This window comes from Molothrus aeneus, chromosome 12 (assembly GCF_037042795.1).
Source record: "Molothrus aeneus isolate 106 chromosome 12, BPBGC_Maene_1.0, whole genome shotgun sequence".
In the NCBI taxonomy this organism is placed as follows: Eukaryota; Metazoa; Chordata; class Aves; order Passeriformes; family Icteridae; genus Molothrus; species Molothrus aeneus.
The window spans coordinates 15299509-15315601 of record NC_089657.1 but is presented as its reverse complement, the minus strand read 5'-3'; the positions used below and the strand labels follow the sequence as shown (position 1 = coordinate 15315601).

The 16093-nt window shown below is 44.3% G+C and overlaps 2 protein-coding genes and 4 non-coding genes across 9 annotated transcripts in view; 1 reads left to right on the top strand and 5 right to left on the bottom strand.

Moving 5' to 3' along the window:
- Positions 1–805: 805 nt before the first annotated feature.
- GNL3 (G protein nucleolar 3) lies at positions 806–8053 on the bottom strand. Its single transcript, XM_066557877.1, has 15 exons — positions 7993–8053; positions 7714–7772; positions 7480–7617; positions 6791–6904; positions 6543–6626; positions 6167–6302; positions 5613–5716; positions 5214–5349; positions 4665–4752; positions 4132–4315; positions 3051–3193; positions 2241–2377; positions 1520–1755; positions 1243–1324; positions 806–1154 (listed from the first exon to the last, which is right to left on the bottom strand). Exons 1-15 carry the CDS (start codon positions 8003–8005, stop codon positions 1066–1068), a joined length of 1743 nt encoding a protein of 580 aa, XP_066413974.1. The 5' UTR covers positions 8006–8053; the 3' UTR covers positions 806–1065.
- LOC136561920 (small nucleolar RNA SNORD19) lies at positions 3801–3877 on the bottom strand. The gene has a single exon (XR_010784436.1). It is a non-coding gene; the product is annotated as a small nucleolar RNA SNORD19 (small nucleolar RNA).
- On the bottom strand, positions 4368–4443 carry LOC136561921 (small nucleolar RNA SNORD69). The gene has a single exon (XR_010784437.1). It is a non-coding gene; the product is annotated as a small nucleolar RNA SNORD69 (small nucleolar RNA).
- Positions 4851–4924, bottom strand: LOC136561919 (small nucleolar RNA SNORD19). Its single transcript, XR_010784434.1, has one exon. It is a non-coding gene; the product is annotated as a small nucleolar RNA SNORD19 (small nucleolar RNA).
- Positions 6040–6112, bottom strand: LOC136561918 (small nucleolar RNA SNORD19). Its single transcript, XR_010784433.1, has one exon. It is a non-coding gene; the product is annotated as a small nucleolar RNA SNORD19 (small nucleolar RNA).
- Positions 8054–8168: 115 nt separating the features above from the next.
- Positions 8169–16093, top strand: part of PBRM1 (polybromo 1) — a 57566-nt gene continuing 49641 nt past the window's right edge. For 3 of the 4 annotated variants that reach the window (XM_066558439.1, XM_066558438.1, XM_066558437.1), the window contains exons 1-5: positions 10669–10719; positions 11712–11867; positions 12613–12710; positions 13259–13406; positions 15638–15778. In XM_066558439.1, coding sequence (XP_066414536.1) covers positions 10672–10719; positions 11712–11867; positions 12613–12710; positions 13259–13406; positions 15638–15778 — 591 coding nt within the window. In that variant the 5' untranslated portion in view covers positions 10669–10671. Of the gene's footprint in view, positions 8247–10587; positions 10720–11711; positions 11868–12612; positions 12711–13258; positions 13407–15637; positions 15779–16093 lie in introns of those variants that run through there. The other variant, XM_066558440.1, reaches the window with a different exon arrangement.

The window sequence follows — 16093 nt, the reverse complement described above, 5'->3', positions numbered from 1 at the left end:
TATTACCTGATGCATCCCAGCAGCTGCTGTGCCAAGTACTCCGTTTAACAGAGGTTTGCACTCAGGCTTGTGAAGAGCCCTCAGTGGAGCATGTTCAGAAAAAAGGCTTTGTGTTCATCACAGCTGAGTCTGCCTGGTCTGAAACACAGGGCAGCAGAGGTAAAGGACTCCTTCTTGACTGTGAATATGGTTTTAGGTCTGCTTTAAAAGGATTTTAAACTGCTGCTCTCATTGCAGTCACTGCCTGTAGTTCTGTTTCTGTCATGGATACCCTGATCTGGTTTGTTACCTATTGCTTCTTTTACTGGGTTTTGATGAACCATTAGAACAAGAACCATTCTTGCCCTTGAAGCAGTTAGGAGTAAATTCACTTATCAACTTTGAAAGATTTTACTTTGATTAGCTGACAATGCAATTCAGCTGAGCAAGCTGGGTTTTGGCAGGCTTAAAGGAACTGCCTGTTTGTGTATGCACTTGACATCTTTTTAAGCTGCCCATGAGAATCTGTGGCTTAGCAGACATTGAGGAAAACCACACCTATTTATCAAAGAACACAGAAATCATACTTTTCAGTTAATAGGAAGAAAACAGATGCACAGAAGATGTTTTGCAAAAATGTACTGAAAAGTCACTGTCTAAAGTCATGCTCTAAGGGTAAAATCTTTGTAATCCTCTAGGAAAACAGATTTGTTGTTTGAATGTGGCTAGAATGAAACATTTATCATTTATCTTTCAAAGACAAAGGGTTTATTCTCTTGATAGGTATTTTATAAGGCAAAATGAACAGACTAAGTGAGTCTACTAGGAATTTTTTAAATAGGCTTTAATATAGGAAATAAACTTTATGACAAAGCTGAATAACAATCAGTTTCCTAGACCTGTATAAAATCTGGAACTATCCAGGGAGATGCACTATTATGTACATTATCTGACACAGCAACAGCTGAGTCTTTGCAGCAGCTCTGGCTCTGCAGCACTCCTCCAGCTTCTGCTGCAACCCCCAGTGTTCCTGACTGTTCTGAAAGCCAGAAGCAGCTCTCCAGACAGTGCTTCCCACCTGGTTTGTTACACATAGTCTGTATTAAAATCATAGGCATCATCCTCATCTGCTGGTTTATCTAAGCTGAAGGACAGTGATCTGGAACGTTCATTTCCTGAGAAGAGAAAATCATGTGTTAGTGAAACCAGCGCAAATCCTGGAGATTCCAGAGCCCATACTTAAGCCAGGTGACAAATACACACCTGCCCTCTGCTCCTTGGGATTTGTAGGATTTGTTTGGTGTTTTCCAGGCTTTGCTTTTCTGGTGACCTGAACTTGGGTTTCCTGCAAGTCAGAGGTCAGACATTCTTTTAACATCATTAATGAAATCTCCCATGCAAATGGAACCTAACAGAGCCTGGGGAAAGTGTGCACGGCCCCTTGTATAGCTGAGCCTCACTGCTGAGGCCAAGTGATTTTGAACTATGTTGTTTCCTTAATTCAGGAAAAAAGCCCAGACCTAGTGAAATCCTCATTTACCTCTTTGACATCATCATCATCATCATCATCTTCTTCTTCTTCCACATCATGTTCATCATCATCACTTTCTGCGAATTCCTCTTCCTCCTCTTCTTCTTCCTCCTCCTCCTCCTTGCTTGTTTCCATGTTTCCCCACTTTGATCCTTCCTCTATCATTTTATTTTCCTCTATTGTCCCATTTGTCATTCCAGCTGACTGAAAAGCAATGCTGCTTGCTGGACTGGGGTGCTTTATAGCTGCAAAAACCACAGGAAGTGTCTGTTCAGTCTCTGTCATTCAGCACTGATGTAATGCCCAGCCCCTGAGTGGGGACACTGCAGTTCTGCCCCCTCCCTACCAGACAGGGCTCCCACACAGGGTTGTGCCATCAAGGCAAGGAAATTCTCTGAGAAAAGCTTTCCCTGAGGCATCTACAGAAAACTGCTAGGAGCTGGAGAACCTGGACTTGGGAATAGGTAAATTTAGCTAAGTGGGTTTAGTTTAGATAGCAGGAAAAAATTCTTTATTGTGAGGATGGTGAGGCCCTGGCACAGCTGTTCCCAGAGAAGCTGTGGCTGCGCCATCCCTGGAAGTGGAGGGGGCTCTGGCTAATCTGGCCTGAGTGAAAGGTGGCCCTGCCCACAGCTGGGGGTTTGGAACAAGATGGATTTAGGGCCCCTTCCAACCCAGGCCAATCTGTAACCCTATGGTTAATGGTAGTCTATTACAAGAACAGTCCTACCTTGAACAGTGTTGCTGTTTTCTTGTTCTAGGTTATTTAAATTAAAGCCTTCCTGCATTTCAGCTATTTTTTGTTCTGTAAGATAGGGTGGTGGTTTCTGAGATCCTGGAGGTTGTGAGTAGTACTTTATTCTGGCTCTGAGAAAATAAAAATCAACATTAAAAAAACTAACTAAAGATAACACAGTTAAATCACCGTATTTAAAAATAAAACCCAGAGCACCAAGCTCTCAAACTAATAAGTGTTTAACAGCAGTTCAATAGATATTAAAATTTGACTCTGAAGCTGACAACAGTATTAAGGGGATAGCCCACTCCTGAGAGGAAAATGCAGTGGCACTTTGTCACCACAGATCACCTGCCTGTAAAAGCAGCTGAGTCACTTCAGCAAGGGAGATAGTCACAGTCAATTACTGAATGTGAGTTACATTTATTCCTACCCTCAGAATATAGGAACCTCCCTAAATTTGCACAGAAAGTTTGCCATATCCTTTCCTGTCTATAAGAGGACAACGTGGAATTGGTATTTGAGAGGAAAGCACATTTCCATTACAGAAACTGTCTATGCAATAATGTGCAACAGGTTCTGATTCCTCTCATGTATCCTTCACTACTTCAGAAAATTATCTGTGGATGGCATCCTCTAAATCTGTTGGACAATCCAGCTCCTTACCCAAGTGAAATGTGAGAAAGGAAGGGAAAAAGCAGCCTCTCCTTTTTAAGTACTTTGCTGGACTCTGTGCTTCTGCTGTGCTGGATTAACAGTGAGAAAAAGATGAGCAGCAGAGAGCAAAGTTCACAGCATACATACCCTGTCCAGTCACAAAGCACTACGTTAGCCATATTTTCTATGTCAGGAACACCTCCCTTTTTCAGCATGCCCCTCTTCTGAGCCAGTAAAGATAAAAACTCTTCAGGGTCCCTGAAATCTGGGATATTATAGTGCATCATTACCTAGGGCAAAAGAAAATAGCACATTTAGAAAGAGATGCCCATCCTTCTCATAGTTTTAGGAGTAAAAGAGCAAATAAAGTTGGATAATATGAGGACAGAGTAAGAGAAAAGCTGTTTTTCTCACACATGTGGGAGTAAACATTAGAAAGCAAAATGCCTACTTCATCAGCAAACTCATCTGCCATTCAAGCAGACTCGTGGGTGTACAGAGACAGTGTAGGTGCACAGTTTGTGGTAATTGGGAGTGGGGCTAGGGCTGAACCTCATCCCCAGTGGGTACAGCTGTGAGCAGCACTGACAGCAATGAGCCATGGAGTGCCCAGGGGCACTGAGCAACCACCAAAGGGAACAGAGGGCACCCAGGTGCAGGGCATCAACAGGAGGGGATAAAAGGCTGGGCTGAAGAACAAGAAGGGCAGATGCTTGCAGCCTTCTGAAGAGGTAAGGTGTTACTCTGTGTGGGCTGAAGCTTTCTTTAGTTCTGTGGGGATACTCTGTGTATTGTGGCTGTCTCAAACATGACATGTGCTGCAGCAGGGCAGCACACTGGTCTATGAAAACTTTTAAAATAACTGAAAGGCAATTAGGCTTAGGTTAATTTGCTTGAAACTAGAGTGAAATCAGAGTTGGATCTGAGGTCTTCACTGTAACCTAGGCAGCATACAAGCAGTATCATCATTTTTCACTCTCTGATTGTATGGTGATGATGTCTTAAAAGCAATGCTCTTTACTCTGGTTGTCAGGATTGTGGCATGCTGTTCTGCCTTCTGTTTGAAAGGATGAAGGATCACCCTTGGCATTGCCACTTTGCATGCTTAGGGAAAGCAGTTCAAAGACTATCAGAATTAGCTACAGAAAATGAACTTTCATTACTGGGCCTAAGAAACCTACAGAGAAGTCTGATGCAGTAAGAGATGTAGAAAAAAGATGGAGCTCACCTGCTGCTTACTGCAGTGATTTATTATGGCATTTACTCCTTCAAGCACAACTGCTGAGTCTGATCCTTCAGGGTCTATGATACTTCTCAAGGCCAGAGCAAGGGCACTGTTAGAAGGATCTGCAATTATACTTGGACTGTCCAGCATCTTTGTCTGCTTATCAAGGTGCACAGCTTGCATGGACCTGTTCAGAGGAAAATGCACTGTGAGTAGATAATCAGGGATGAGGGATGCAAGACACAAAGCTCAGTGTTGGATTGAATGTACTTCATACAGTCAGTTTCAACGTTTTGTCATCATGTGCTTTGTGTAGGATAGAAATTTAAACAAACAAAACATCAAGTTTATACACAAGTTTATCTCCTGGAGAGAGCTTGCATCACACATATCAGTACCTTTCATCTTGCAAATTTTACTGTGCTTTTAAAGCTGCACACTGGTGTGCTTTGCCCCTAATGGACTGAAACACAAACTCATGGTAGCTGAAACACAACAAACAAGGAAAAGAACAGCTTTGATCAGGCTGAGCTTACTTGGTAACACCTCTTGTCAGGCCAACATTACAAGCACGCTTTCCTTTGAGACTGTTGATGATGCTGCTCTTTCCCACGTTAGGGAAACCTGAGGAAAAATCACATAAATCCTTTTAAGTTAAATAAGAAAACAACTTTTTAACACCCATCAAAACAGCTTCTTCCAGGTATCTTTGCTAAGGTAAGCATCAGTGTGAGATCAGAGTTGGATCTGAAGTCTTCACTACAGAAGTAAGACAAAGAATGTATCCTCATTTCTCACACTTGTAGGATTTGTGGTGCTACATTCCATGGAATTTTTGTCAGGCATGAGGAAGGCAGGGCCAGTGGAGCACATATCCTGCCTTCTTTGGGCTCCCACAGATCCATGTGGAAGTGCACCATGAATCCCTGGCAGCTGAAGCACTACAACACTGAGAGCTTTGGATCAAAGAACAATGACTGGAAAACTCATTAGCAAATCAGGTGTTAGCAGTTTTACCCAGTCCAGTAATACAGGATCCCCAAGCTTTATGGGAAAAGGAAACTCCTGTTTCTCCAAGCACTTACCTACCACCCCAACCTGAATGGCTCTGTCTTGGGCCTTGCCATACCCTTGAAGAAGCTTCAAGAGGCATTTGCTTCCAAAATACTGAGAGGTTTCTGAGAAATCAACACGTGCATGTCTTTTTGTGACCTGTTCCTGCTACAGGAGTCAAAGGCAAAAAAAAACCCATGGTCAGGAGCTATTAAGGAAGATAAAATATGGACACTTAGATTTATTCATCTACTGTAACTGCAGTGGTAAGAATTCCCCCACTGTACTGCAAAGCTCAGTCAAAGTGTAAAGGCACATCCATCAGTCCCAGAAGTGCAATCAAAACAGGGGAAAAGGAATTTTAAAGATGTTTCAACATGTATGACTGCAAACACATGACCTTTTCATGGGACAGCCTGCAGTGCTCTTACCATAGTCTTGTCCTTCATCATTGTTGCTGACTTAAAAGCAACGGTTGGAAACTCCTTCTTCAAATAATTCAGCCATTTCTCTACGTTGTCCTTTGGCACTAAATCTGGAAAGCAGAGCAGTTCTTTCACTCCTTAAATTAACATGACAAATGCCCTTTGGCTGAGAACTCTAATATAAAGGACTGGGTGCATTCCCCAAAGGCACACAGGGTCTGTGCCTTAGCAGAGCACATCACAATTACACTTCTGGCCTCTGTATTAGATTTTTAATGTTGGGGTCCTGACAGAAGACTTTGTAAGGTATAGAATGATGTTCTGTGAAGGATTACCCCACAGTCCTTGCAAAGGCTACTTTACCACAAAGTTCCCTTTGCTCTTGCTATTTTTATTTTCTTTACTTAGCTGCTGGTACTTGGTAATTTGCAGCCTTTTTAGTGAGCTCAGAGTTGGATCTCATGTCTTCAATGGAATATCAGACTCCTTTAAAATCTTCATAGCTCACCTACCAAAGAACCACAGTGCCAGTAACACTGTGAAAAACCTGAATTTCTTACCAATTTTGTTCAGAACTAACAGCAGCTTTTTGTTCCCTCCAGAAGAAGTGACAGCTTGCTCCAGCTGAGGACACCTGCAGCCCATTGGATCTCTGGCATCCAAAACCTCCAGAACCACGTCTGAGGCCTCAAGCACCTGGGTCAGAAAAAAGACAAGACTCAAACAAGACATTACAGACCAGATGACAATTCTGGTATAGCTGTGGCTCACAAAAATAGTTGTTAACATTGTCTGTTGTAAAATCCCTTATTTCAGTGTGCTAAGTTCCCACAGACAAACTTTGTGTTCTAAACAGTAACACAAAAAAAGGAAAATAACAAGTGGTCTTATTGCTGACTCTCATCTAATGATATAAAAACAGTTAAAGCATTTCACCTTCATGAGCTCTCTGCAGAATGATTTCTTAGAATTTTTATTCAGCGGTTTTTTAGTCTTTCCTTTAGATTTGCCAGAGGATTCCTAAAGCAAATAAAAACAAAAGGAAATTATTTAAATGAGAATTAGTGTCTAATATTTGTGTGCATATTCAGCATGAAAATGTAACATGCTGCTTAAGAATGTGCAGTTTCAGGATGACTTCTACAGGTTCAAGGAATCAAAATCATACAGGACAGAACCCCTACCTGTCCCTCTGCTTTCTCCTTGATTGTGGCTGCATTCTTTTTAGCTTCCAGCTTCCTCTTCTTTTCATGCTCTTTCTGTCTGTTGAGCTTCTGCTTTTGTTTCAGTTCTTCAAGCTGATTGCAAACAAAAACCCAGGCCAGATAAAACATCTTTGAAGGTGGTAAGAAAGAATGTTCCTTCTCCCCATTCCTCACCCAAGCTCCTGAGCCGGCTCAGTTATAAGTCCTGGCTATCCAAGTGACTCTGGGCTTTTTTTTTGCACCCTACCCAGAGGCAGCCATAAGAGCAGCTCTGCAGCCACACTTACAGCTGACAAATGTCACATTAGTCCACACTGCAGACAGGAGATCCCTATTTTCTGTGTAATCCCATAATGCCATGATTTAACTCCCAGCACTCCAATGGGGCATTTCTGTATCCCAGCACCACAGGGAATTCTGACTGCGTTAGAAATGTCACTTTCAGCGTGTTCCCGTGCACAGTGAGAAAACAAAGGTTAAAAATAAAAGAGTAAATCATTATTTGATTTGCTCATATTTCCAGCGTTGCACACTGTACAATGCTGGAAATAAATACATCGTTTTTCCAAAGCACGAGTCTGCTGGGACCATCTACCATGACTGCTCCTCTGAGTGCTCACTTATGCACGCAAAGCTTCCATAAAGAAAGGGATGGTCTCAGTTTTTACCCTCTGCTTTCTTTGCTCCGCTTCCCGCAGAAGCTCCTCCTTAAACGGGGCCGCACTGGGAATTCCGGGATCCTTCTTGGGCTTTTTGTGTCCGCGTTTCTTGGCCTCCTTCCGGACTTTTCGGTGGTGTTCTCTGATCTGAAGCAGGCACAAGAAACCTTCTCAGCCTAAGGCCCAAAACCGCAGCGCAGAGGCCCCGGGACGGCCAAACGCGGCACCGGGGCCGGGCCTCACCTTCTTCTGGATCTTGTAGCGCTTGTGGCAGCTCAGCCTCTTGCTCGCCTTCCGCAGCTCTGCAACGCACCGCGCCCGTCAGCGCCGTGTACCGACACGCACATCCCCGCCACCGAGCTCCCGCCGCCGTTCCCCCGAGCCCCGCTCCCCGATTCCCGCCCCCTCGATCGCCGCCGCTCGCTTGGCCACGGGCGGCCGCCACCCCCCGGTGCCGGGCCGCCTCCCGCGCCCATCCCGTCCCCTCCCGGCGCCCGTCCCGGAGCCGCTCCCGGCGCTCACTCGGTCGCTTCATGGCGCCGCCACGTGCTCCCGCCGGCGGGCGCTGCCGTAAAGCGCGCCGGCGCTGCCCCGCCGGGGTGTCGCGCGGGCTCGGCGCGTTGGGCGGCCGGGCGCGCTTTGCGGCAGCGGCGGCGGCGGCACCGGCGGTGTCGGGACGGGCGGTACCGGCGGGACGGGACGGGCCGGGCCGGGCGGACCCCGCGCACCCACCCCGGGTCGGCCGCGGCTGCGGGAGGCGGAGCGGAGCCGGCGGGGTGAGCGGCGCGGGCGGGGCGCGGGCCGGGGCTTGGAGGCCGCTGCTTCTCTTTGTGTGGCGGCGCCGCCCGACCGCGCAGCGGCCGTGCCGCGCCGGGCCCGGGGCGCCGAGCGCCGCCCGCCCCTGTCACCCGCCCCGGGCCCGGGCCGTGTCGCCGGCCGGGGTGCGCCTCAGCCCTTCCTTCCCGCCCCCGTTCCCGCCGTGTTCTCCATCCCGGCGCCGGGCCGGGCCCGCGGGGTGACAACGGCCGCTCCCGGGGCGGGCCCGGGCACAGCGGCGGGTCCTGCCCGCTGTGGCGGCAGCGCGGGGCGGGCCCGGGACACGGTCCGGAGCCGGGAAAGGGCTTCCCTTTGTTTCCTGCCGGGGATAACCCCTCAGCTCCCGGGCAGGGCTCCGCCGCCTCGGGGCAATTACACATTCGGTGTCTTTGTTCCTTGTCCCGGTGTGGATAAAGCGGTGGCTGTGTTGTCCCTCTCGCTTTTTACCAGCTTTGCCCTTTTACCGTGCCCGGTCGCTGCCAGCCCCCTCTTTCCATCCCGTGGCAGCTTTCAATGGGATCGGTAACCGGGGGAAATTCCGGCTGCGTTTCCCTCCCCTGTTCCCTTGGCTAAATTTACCGTGTTTCGTGTTTCTGGTGAAACGTGGGAGATCCTGATAGCAATACATACTACCCATGGTATCTATTGGTTTTTAGCTCTCTGCCTGGAGGCAGAAAATGAACCTATAGGTGCTAGAATGTTTTATTTTAAGTGTATGGTGTCCGACGTGTGTAAAACCTGTTGGTGTAGGGAGGTTGGGGTGGGTGACACTTGTGGTCCTTCTGTACAGTTTTGGGAGAGACAGCCTTCCTTCCCCCGTTGTGTATATCAGTGTTCATGTGAATTAGTAATGGCCAAAGCGTTTCTTGCTGTGGTTTTGTGACATTTTTATGGTTGGTGAGGGCAATGACTGAGGAGATGCTCAAGCTCCTGTTGCATTGGAGGTGCTCATTGATAGCAGTGGAGAGTCTTGGTGTGACTGTTGAGAGACTTGTGAGCCAGCAGTGCAATTGCAGAAGAAGCTCTGGGAGAGAGGTTCTGCAGTAAAACTGTGTTTCTGTGCACAGCTGAGTTCTCTGTGCTTAGGAGTGTGGCAGTTTAGGGAGAAGTTTGTGTTTTGGAGCCTCACCTTCAGTGAGTGTTACATCAGCAGGTCTCTCACTGAGTGTTTGTGATGTTGTCCAGACTGATCCATATTTTGCACAGTTACTAGAGGAGGAAAACCTCTGTGTTTTGGAGGCTGTGTATGAGTGGTGAGAGTACCTTGATCACAGCAGTGTCAGAGTATGGCTGAGAGCCACAGCATTGTGCCTCGGAGAGTGGACATGCAGCAGCTGATGTGCAGCCTGCAGGCAGGTGCTGGTTGGGAGGTTCCCAGATCTTTATTTCAGGATGGGACTGGACTGAGTGTACTCTTGAGTTCCTGGTTGAAGCAGAATTATTGATTCTGGTAGTCCCTCCTGCCTTTCTTCCACAACCAAGGGCTTGTGTTTCCCAGCACGTGCCTGGTGCAGCCACTCCAGACTGTAGCCTTCAGATGGAAGCTGGAGACAGTGCCAAGGCTTGAGGCTGTTGTCAGTTCCCAAAATGAATTGCCTGCTGATAAACCACAGAGTTTCTCTGCATGTCGGTGTGATGAAAATGTCCAGAGTGGTGAACAGGAAAAGAACCTCTCTGGGGTTTGATTGAAGGCAGGAGTTGGAAGAACTACATAGAAACAAACATTTTGCCATAAAATGGTTCTGTATATTTCACATGGAATTTCTGTGAAAAGAATCAGGCTTGGACACTGCAAAGAAATTGAAACTGGTTTTTTAGTGTATGGCTGCATATTTTGTGCTTACTTCTGAGTATAAAAATCTACTCTGAAGAGTGTTGGAGGTGCATCATCTTAGAGTTTATTAAGTGTTTGTTGACCTTAAGATTATATTGTTATAAGCACTTTTCTGCTTTGCATTCTGTAACTTACAGCTTTCTGGTTTGTACTCTCAGGTCAGGTATCACTTCTGTTTACTTTCTGCTCTGCTTGATGAATCATTCTCTAGCAAGTGGCTGTGAAATCTGTAATGCATATTCAGGAACATTAGAGAAATGTATTTTTACTGTGACAATGACAGAAGTGTCTAGCATTCTGTGTACAAAATTACTTTGTAGAGTTTCTGCTGGGCTAAAAAAAGTTGCCTTCTGTTTCTTGCTTTTTTTCTCTGTCACTGTAATTATCCACTTTATTCTTTGATTTTATTCTTTATCTGCCTACTCTGAATTTTCTTCCCTCTCTCTTTTCTTTTTCTTGTCTTCCAGTTGTGGCTGTACTAACACCATTACTGGTTTGGCACTCTTAGAGTGTCCCCTTCTCGCAGTATCTGTGCTTGCCCATCAGACACTATGAGGAGATTGGCTTTTCGAGGTGCTGGTTCTACTCTGGTAAATCTGGTAAATTATTGATTGTGTCTCCATCCCTCTGCCTTGGCCTTTTGCTTTTCTTTTTCCTAACTGTTAATTATTCCTACCTTATTCATCTCACGTGTGTGCCTGGAGTTATCTCTGTCTCTAACAAAAATGCTTTAATGCAGTTACATTGTGCTGCCATACCTTGTTAGTCATCTGAGTGCCTCCTAAAAGAAATCCCTGGATTTGGTTGGAAACTGGGGATAGGCTGGGATAGATGCATCTGTTCTGTCCTCAGCCTTTGAGATAGCCCCAAATAAAAAACCCCCAACTTTTCTGATGCTTTCACTGGAAGTTGGGAAAGAGCCAACAACTTGTTCCATAAATTACCATAGTTGTTGGATGGTGGTTATTCATTTGTCACTGCTTGTGTTGGTAAATGCAAAACTATGGCCAAAAGAGGAGGGGCTTTCCCTGCTTCTCCATGGTTGAGCCATTCATCCCACACATAAAGTGGGAGTAGGAGGTCCCACGGTGATCCAGACCTTCTTTTCACTTGACTGTAACACAAGGTATTCTGTGGGCCTTTTCATTTGTAATTTGTTTTGGTTGGTTGTTTTTTTTCTTTGTTGGTCTGTTTTTCATGGTTTTTTAGTTTGACATGGAATGAAGTGTTTTTACACCAGGACTGAGCATGTGTCTCTGGACAGCTTTCTTGTTGAAAACAGTGGTTCTTGCTTAGTTGTTGTGCATGTGATGGGGTATGAAAATGTGGAGTTTAAGAATATATTCTGTGAAGAGTTGCTACTTCAGTGTGAGCTTGGGGGTTTCTGGCCTTGCTGTCATTGGTGACTGTAAAACTGTAGGAGCATTTTGATTTCCCTTTACTCTTGGGATTTTCCACCAAGTTGGAGTTTACAGAAATGGCTTCACTGACCTGTAGCATTTGGCAAATGTATCCTCAGAAGCTTTGCTAGCTCTGAGCAGAGGGTTTGGATGCAATGCCAGGGCTTTAAGAAGGTTTCTGTTCATTATAGAAGAAGTTGGATTCCATGGGTTCCAAGAGGCGAAGAGCTACCTCTCCTTCCAGCAGCGTCAGCGGCGGAGACTTCGACGACGCCCATCACTCCACCAATGTACCAGGCCCAAGCAGGAAGAGGAGGAGACTTTCCAACCTCCCAACTGTAGATCCTGTTAGTACCTTCTTACTGATGGCACCTTTTTTCTTGGGGATATTGTATCCCTGTGTGGAATATGCTGGACTGTAAAATTAATGACCATATCTAGCACATGTACACTGGTCCTGAATCTGTTCCTGCCTTGGCTGAGTTCTGTTTAAGACCTCATTCAGCTTTGGCTTTGCCTTGGTCCTGGCTCACCACTTTCATGTTTTTCTTTGCCGTTTTGTTTTTGCTGCTTTTCTCTTTTTGCTGATGATTTTAGCAGATGGAAGGATATTGGAGAATGAGCTGAAATCATAATGTGCAGAAGTAGAGAGCTGTGTCTGCATAGCAAATGCAGAGGGATGAGTGGGGAATAGCACAGGCAGTGATTGCTGAAGTGTACAATGCCTCTGCTATGCCTTTGCATGAGCAGTCTAATGTTAATTAACTGCAGGGCAGAAGAACCCCTGTTGTTATTGTAGATGCCTGTAGCTTGGAGAAAATTGCAGCGAATTAATTTACATGTTGGGTATTTTACTTAGAATTAGTATTGAAATAAAGCTCCCTGTGTTCAAAAAATAAATGGGGATCCTGCAGTACCTGGCACACTTGTCAGGTATCCTGCTAAAGTGTGAGGTGCTCCAGTTGCTTCTCACTTCTGCTTTAGAGCATGCTGTGGATTGGCAGCTTGTCCTTCCCTTTGTAAGCAGGCTTTTGTTTGTTACCTCCTTAAAATTCTCTCCCTTTTCCTTGTTTCATTGTTCTTGCCTTTCAGATTGCTGTCTGCCATGAGCTCTACAACACCATCAGAGACTACAAAGATGAGCAGGGCAGGCTCCTTTGTGAGCTCTTCATCAGGGCACCCAAGAGAAGGTAAGGCCACAGGTCTGGTTAAACCTTGAACCTGAGATTTAATCAGGGAGAAGTGGAAATTGATAAATACTTCAGCAATAATTTGTGAAAAATAAGCTACATTTGTCATCATTTCACATCAGTGTTTGATGTAATTATTCAATGGGATGTGATTACATTGGTGCTCTTCTTCAGGAAAAAAAAAGGATACACTGAATTAATTTGTAATACCTGCTTAAAACATCCGTGCCTTTGATTGTAAGATATTCTGTACAAGTGGTGGGATGTAATACTAAGGACACAGCTTTGGAGGGTTAATAAAAGTGACCCTTGAAAATGCAGTAGCTAAGTAAGAGGCTGAATTTTCTCTTTACTCAGAAAATTGAGGACAGTAACAGAACATACATGAAGTGAGCTGATTGATAGAGCACTGCCCACATCTTTTACCTGTAAAAGAAATGTATTGGAACTTTCTTTGGTTTATTTAGTCATAAACATGCACAAGTTTTAGTTCTGTGGTTTGGGTTTTACTGCTTGGAACATGATGCCTGTTTTTGTCATTGCAACAGAAATCAGCCAGATTATTATGAAGTGGTTTCTCAGCCAATTGATTTAATGAAAATCCAACAAAAGCTGAAGATGGAGGAATATGATGATGTGAATGTGCTGACTGCTGATTTCCAGCTTCTCTTTAACAATGCAAAGGCTTACTATAAGGTGAGCAAACTAAAGGCTCAAATCCATTGTAAAAGGAGTAGAGATGTTCAAATTCTGCCTTGGTTTGGCTAAAACCTCTTCAATTTAGGCTGAAATATTATTGGTAAGAGAACAGCACATATTGCAGTTATTTGCATAAATTTCCATAATGTTGACTGTATTTTTCTAAAATGCCCTGCTATAACAATTTTTCTGTGGCAAATCATAAAATAATGTGGGGATGATCTTCATGTAGTTTTCCAAAAGAGGTCAAAAGCAAAAATGGAGATATAAAATGAGAAAAATATTCCTCTGTCAAAGCCTTCTCATTTTACAACACCCTCTCCACCTTTGAAATGGAGAAAAATTTCTTTTTTTTTTCCTTCCCAGAAGGAAAAGTTTATGCTAACAGCAAGCTTATGATAGGAGTGTTGAATCTTTCTCTTCCATTTGCCACTTAAAAAAATGAAAAAACACATTGACTGTCATGGTCAGTGATGATAGATGTGAATGTAATGTCATCAAGACATCCCCGTGGTGATTTCCCCAGACTGGGTGTGTGTTTTATTGTGGATACTAATGGGTTTTATAGAAGGAATTGGGGAAAAAATTGGATTAATCTTGTTTAATGAAAGGCTATGTTAAATCCATAAACCAGTGAAATTGTATGTGGTGAATGAGATGATACAGCAAATCTAAACCTGCTAATATTGCCTTTCACATATCTTTGACTTTGGAGATGATCCAAATGAATTCCTTCTGAATAACCCAGCTGGGGTAGCCAGGTGACATCCAGAAAGGCAGTGTTTGTTTCACTTGTGTGTGTGTGTGTAGTAGCTTCTTGACAACAATCAGATTTATGGCTTAATGCATTTGCACATTCTGCTTCCAGGAGGAAAAGCACAAGGATTTCCAAATCCATTTTGTACTCCTGGAGCTTTGCAAGGCACTCAGTGTGAAAACCCCAACATTAATGGGTTGGTGGCAGAAGAGAATGATTGGGGTTTTACAGAATGTGTGCTGCCTTTGCCTATAGAATTGTGGGCTCAAAATTTAACTGTGTCATAGACATCTCACATTAGACTAAAATAGGTATCCATTATTCCAGGATGAAGGAATGTTGGCATTTCCAGAGAATTGTGGAGCTGTGGCACACAAACTTAACCTCTTCTTCTTTTCACCTTTTACCTTCCCCAGGCAGCTCCATGGCATGGGCAAACCAGGGACAGTGATTGATTGTCAAGGTCTTTATTCCAGCAGATGTTTTATTGGCAGTGCTCCAGCAGAACAGCAGCCTTTGGGTTTTTTTTTTTGTATTTCTGGTCAAGTCTCTCACTCCTGAGCATCTTGTATTAATACAGAAGGAAGCAGATTTGTGGAGCAGGATACCCTTAAAAAATCTGCTCTTCATAAACAACCTCTGGTCTAATGTGCTAAGAATATTTAAGCCTAATAAGGCAAGATTAAGAACAGTTCTCATGTTGGTTTCTCATTTGTATTACAAGCTGTCAGAGGTTGAGAGAGTGAAGTGAGAAGAATGCAATCAGCAGTAATAAGGTGATATTATCAGCAGGAATACCTGAAATAGAGCCTAAATGACAGAGGAAAGGGAAGGAAAAATACATGGGTGGAAAAGCTCTCTTTGTTCTGTGTAGTGGGTAATAGGCACGTGCTTGTCTGCCACTACCAGCTCTGTATTTTTAAAAGTCAATTTTCTAACTAATGCTTCTACCTCTTCTAAAAGATGTATCCAGAGGTGTACCCAGGTGGTAGGATGTTGTCAGGTTCTTTGGAATTTCCCAGTTAATGCTGAGTAAACCATTGCAATGCTTTCAAAGATATTTATTGGCATTCTTCTACAGAAGTTCATTTTCAAGTGCCACGCAATGACAGCAGTATTGGCTTAAATCAGATTTCTGGCATACTGAAATTTAATCTGTTTTAAATGCTGGTGGTGTACTTCAACAAAAGCCAGTGATTTCTCCAGACTGATCTAGTTGGTTTGTCCAAGCCTCAACCCAGCTAGTTTTATTGCAAAGTTTTCTGGAAGACTTGGATGCTTTTGGGTGATACAGGTTGTATTTTCTAATGTTTAGTGTGATTCTTAACTCCTCTGTCAAAGAACAAATGAAGCAGTAATTTCCCAAGTTTTCTATTACTCATATTTAATAACTTTCAGCTGATAACTTACAAATTTCTCTCAGATGAGAATGCCCTGAATTTTGACTGGAATATTTGATTTGTTTTTGCAGCCAGATTCTCCTGAATATAAAGCTGCCTGCAAACTGTGGGAGCTGTATTTGCGCACAAAAAATGAATTTGTTCAGAAAGGTGATGCTGAGGATGATGATGATGATGAGGAAGGACATGACAATCAAGCAAATTCTGAATTAGTAAGTGTGGGCATGACAGCTGCAGAAGGGGAAGGCTATAACTGTGGATGTCAGCTGACTCTGAGAGGGTGAAATTCATTGAGTAACATTTCCCTTGTTAAATTATGCCCCAAAGGGTATTTCTTATGCAAATTTATTAGTTAATCACTTCACAGCATTGGATGTGTGTTTCACTTTTGCCTAGCAAAAAAAGGCTGTGAGGGTTTCTGATATGGGTAAAGCATGGCTCTGGTTTAGTTGCAATAATATGAAGTGTGCTTGAGTTCATGCCAACACTGAGGTTTGCTGCAAGCAAGATTCATGTCTAATGGCATC